This window comes from Nannospalax galili, unplaced genomic scaffold (assembly GCF_000622305.1).
Source record: "Nannospalax galili isolate Female #2095 unplaced genomic scaffold, S.galili_v1.0 scaffold188, whole genome shotgun sequence".
Classification (NCBI taxonomy): Eukaryota; Metazoa; Chordata; class Mammalia; order Rodentia; family Spalacidae; genus Nannospalax; species Nannospalax galili.
The window spans coordinates 1,938,966-1,942,807 of NW_008360325.1; the positions used below are offsets into that span (position 1 = coordinate 1,938,966).

At 50.0% G+C, this 3,842-nt stretch overlaps 1 protein-coding gene and 1 long non-coding RNA gene across 10 annotated transcripts in view; one reads left to right on the top strand and one right to left on the bottom strand.

Moving 5' to 3' along the window:
• Positions 1-376, bottom strand: part of Wdr20 (WD repeat domain 20) — an 86,258-nt gene extending 85,882 nt beyond the window's left edge. For 2 of the 9 annotated variants that reach the window (XM_008825592.3, XM_008825591.3), the window contains exon 1: positions 51-374. In XM_008825592.3, coding sequence (XP_008823814.1) covers positions 51-299 — 249 coding nt within the window. In that variant the 5' untranslated portion in view covers positions 300-374. Of the gene's footprint in view, positions 1-50 lie in introns of all 9 variants that reach the window. The other 7 variants (XM_029559878.1, XM_029559879.1, XM_008825593.3 and 4 more) reach the window with 6 other exon arrangements.
• A 206-nt stretch (positions 377-582) lies between these two features.
• The window catches only part of LOC115068842, an 18,386-nt gene continuing 15,126 nt past the window's right edge, over positions 583-3,842 (top strand). Inside the window, exon 1 of the long non-coding RNA XR_003848188.1 lies at positions 583-806. This is a non-coding gene — a long non-coding RNA (uncharacterized LOC115068842). The remainder of the gene's footprint in view (positions 807-3,842) is intronic.

Sequence of the window (3,842 nt, forward strand, 5' to 3'; positions counted from 1 at the left end):
GCCCGGCCCCGCCTCGGCCCGCCGCGCCCCGCGGACGCCTGGCTCGCTACCTTGCGGACCCCCTTGTAGATGTAGAAGTAGAGTTCCCGGCCCACATTGAAGCACAGGCGGTCGCCGTTGCCCGACTGGTCGTTGAGGTTGACGAAGGAGACGCGGACCGGGTTGGAGCCCTGCGAGTTGAAGGGCACGCGGTTGGGCCGGCTGTACTCCGAGTGCGGCAGCAGCTTGTACAGACCTTCCCGGGTGGTGAACTGGGTCTTAATCTCGTTCATCTCCTTCCCTCCTCCCTCCGTCGCCATCTTGGAAAGCAGCGTTCATCCTGCCCTGAGTGCCCGGATCACGCCCACCGCGCAGGCGCCGTCTCCGGCGCTTGCTCTCGCCCAGCCTCGGGCTCGCGGCCCCGCCCACCTGGTGCCAGCCCCCCGCGAGGGCGGGCCGAAGGGAAGGGGCGGGCAGCCGGAGGCGCCACTGCGCACGCGCTATCCTCCGACGCGCTCCGCCCTGCGCGCAGACCCCGCCCCCGGGCGCGCAGGCTCCGCCCCCTCCTGGCGCCTGTGCTGCTCGCCGCTGGTGAGGCGGAGCCTGAGGTGAGGAGAAGCTGTGCGCTGTGTCCGCCTGCCCCAGAGGTCTCACACCTGCCCCGCGGGACCCCGACCTGCCCCGGGGGACCCCGACCGCGAGTCCCTTTCGAGGAGGTGTGGAAGGTTGATGAAAGCCTCCGGGTTTAAGGCGAGGTGGAAGGACTGAGTTAAAGTGTACGGGATGTTTTCTACTCACCCGAGGACCGGGACGCAGAGTGACCTTAGGTAGGTTGTGGGGCGCAGCGGTTAGAACACTGGCTGCTCTTGCAGAGGACCCGGGTTCAGGTCTCAGCACCCACGTGGCAGCTAACAACCATCTGTACCTCCAGTTCCAGGGGATCCGACGCCCTCTTCTGACCTCCGTGAGCTCTGCAGGGCTCTGCACTTAAACACATGCAGGCAATGCACTCACACACGTGAAATAAAAGTAAGTCCCCCGGCGTGGTGGCGCACGCCTTTGATCCCAGCACTCGGGAGGCGAGGCAGGCGGATCTCTGTGCGTTCGAGGCCAGCCTGGTCTACATAGTGAGTTCCAGGACAGCTGGGGCTACAGGGAGACCCTGTCTCAAAAAGACCGAAAAAAAAGAAAGTGGGCTGTGTTGGCCCTTCGGTCTCCTGACATCTTCAGCCCGTGTTTACGAAGGGGTGAGGGGCACAGGCCGTGGCTTTAGGAGCCAAACGCTTGAGAGTGTCTTGCTTGATAGTTTGTTAATACCTCTTAAAGTAAAACTAATTGATTTTTTTAAAGCCTCAAATGGAATCTGAAGTTGTGTAATAGGACAACCAGATACATAGTTGTATGAATATACTGTACAAAGTCCAAATGTAAATACGTAATGACAAACATCAAATAGCATTAAGCAGTCACCCTTTGATACCTTGATTTCTTGCTATTGTACACTGGAAATACAAAGACTTCTAAAGTAATAAACATTCTAATAGAATCCTATAATGGGAAAAAAATTGTTATACAGAGAATGGACTGTTCCTGAAAAGCCATATCTATACGGTAGAAAATAAGTGGGGTGAACCCCATACGGTGGTGGGCACCTGTAGCTGCAGTCTAGGGAGGAATGACTGAGTCCCAAAGCTGGAGGGAGGCTTGCTTGTTCAACATACAAAGATTCCCCCTCAAAAAAATTATTTTTAGACCGGATCTCACTGTGTAGCCCTGGCTGGGCTGAAACTCACTAAGTAGATCAGGCTGGCCTCGAAAATGCATATACAACTCTCAGAATTTAATTGGAGGGAAGTTCTGAAGTAGAAGTTTAAATCATAATCTTCTTATGTAGTGCAGTGCAAAAATCAGAAACAGTAGAGACTACCAATGGAGGGTTTGATGTGACTTCTGTAAGGTTTATACATGCTGGTTAAAAAAAAAAAAAAATAGAGGCTGGAGAGATGGCTTAGTGGTTAGGAACACTGGCTGTTCTTGCAGAAGACTTGGGTTTAGTTCCCAGCACCCACGTGGTGGGTAGCAATCATCCATAACCCCAGTTCAAGGGGATCCAGCACCTTCTTCTGGCCTCCTCTGGCACTGCACAACACGGGTGCACTTACATACATGTGGGCAAAACACTCATACTACATAAAATAAAATTAATTTTTAAAAATTTTATTATTTTTATTCTATGTGTATGAGTGTATTGCCTGCATGTGTGAGTGCACCTGTGTTGTGCAGTGCCGCAGACGTCAGAAGAGGGTGTTGGATTCCCCTGGAACTGGAGTTAAGAACAGTTCATAGCCGCCATGTGGGTGCTGGGAATCAAACCCGGGTCCTCTGCAAGAGCAGTCAGCTCTTAACTGCTGCACCATCTCTCCAGCCCCAATTAATTTTTTTTTTAAAAAAAGAATCCATTTAGGGGCTAGGGAGATAGCAGATAAAAACGCTTGCCATGCATCCTTGTAACCCAAGTTCAGATCCCCAGAACCTATGGAAAAATCTGGACGTGCTGTTTTGGACCCCCTGGAACTGGAATTATGGATGGTTGTTAGCTGCCATGTGCGTGCTGGGAATCAAACCCAGGTCCTCTGCAAGGGCTCTTAACCGCTGAGCCATCTCTCCAGCCCCAAAATAACATCTTTAAATAAAATAAAAATGCTGGGTGGCTCACACCTGTAATCCCAGCACTCTCTGGGGACAGGAGCATTGCCAGGAATTCCAAGTTGGTCTAGACTACCAAAAACAAACAAACAAACAAAAGCACTTACATTTAATACATGAAAAATATGGGCCGAGGAACCTTTATCTTGAATGCCTGTGCCAGAAGTGTCTTGGATTTCTTTGGTTTTGGAATATCTGCTTGTACATCTTGAGGGTAGGACTCAAGTCAAAACACAAAGCTCATTTGTTTCATGTACAACTTACAAATTTTACATATAGCCTGAAGGTGATTTTTAACTATTGCCTCTTCATTTTAATCATTTAATTTTTCTTAGAACATTTGCATGGCTGAGGTTTGTCTCACTGTGTAGCACTGACTGGCCTGGAACTCACTATCAGACCAGGCTAGCCTCGAACTCACAGATCTCAACCTGCCTCCCAAGTGCTGGGGTTAAAGGCATGCATCACCATGCCTGGCCTGTAAGTTTATTTATTTTTATTTTATTTATTTTTTATGTGTATGTATGTATTGCCTGCATATATGTAAGTGCACCCATGCCAGCTGGTGGTGCAGGTCTTGTTTAGGCAACCATACTGTGGAGGTCTCATGAGTGCAGATTCCCTATCCTGTCCCTAAAGGTATACGCCACCACACCCAACTAAGATTGGATTTTTTTTTTTTGGTCTTTTTGAGACAGGGTCTCCCTGTAGCTCCAGCTGGCCTGGAACGCACTATGTAGACCAGAATGGCCTTGAACTCACAGAGATCCACCTGCCTCTGCTGAGACTAAAGGCATGTGCTACCACACCCGGCAAGATTTTATTTATTTATATTTTTAATTTTTATTTTATGTGTATGAGTGTATTGCCTGCATATATGTGAGTGCACCTGTGTTGTGCAATGCCACGGAGGTCAGAAGAGGGCTTCGGATTCCCCTGGAACTGGAGTTATGGCTGTGGTTCGTAGCTGCCATGTGGGTGCCGGGTCCTCTGCAAGAACAGTCAGTGCTCTTAACCGCTGAGCCATCTCTCCAGCCCCTTAGTCCATATTTTTACATCCCCTTTTTCAGGCTGGGCAAAGCCATCACATTTGTCCTCCAAGCACTCTCTCTCTCTCTCTCTCTCTCTCTCTCTCTCTCTCTCTCTCTCTCTCTCTT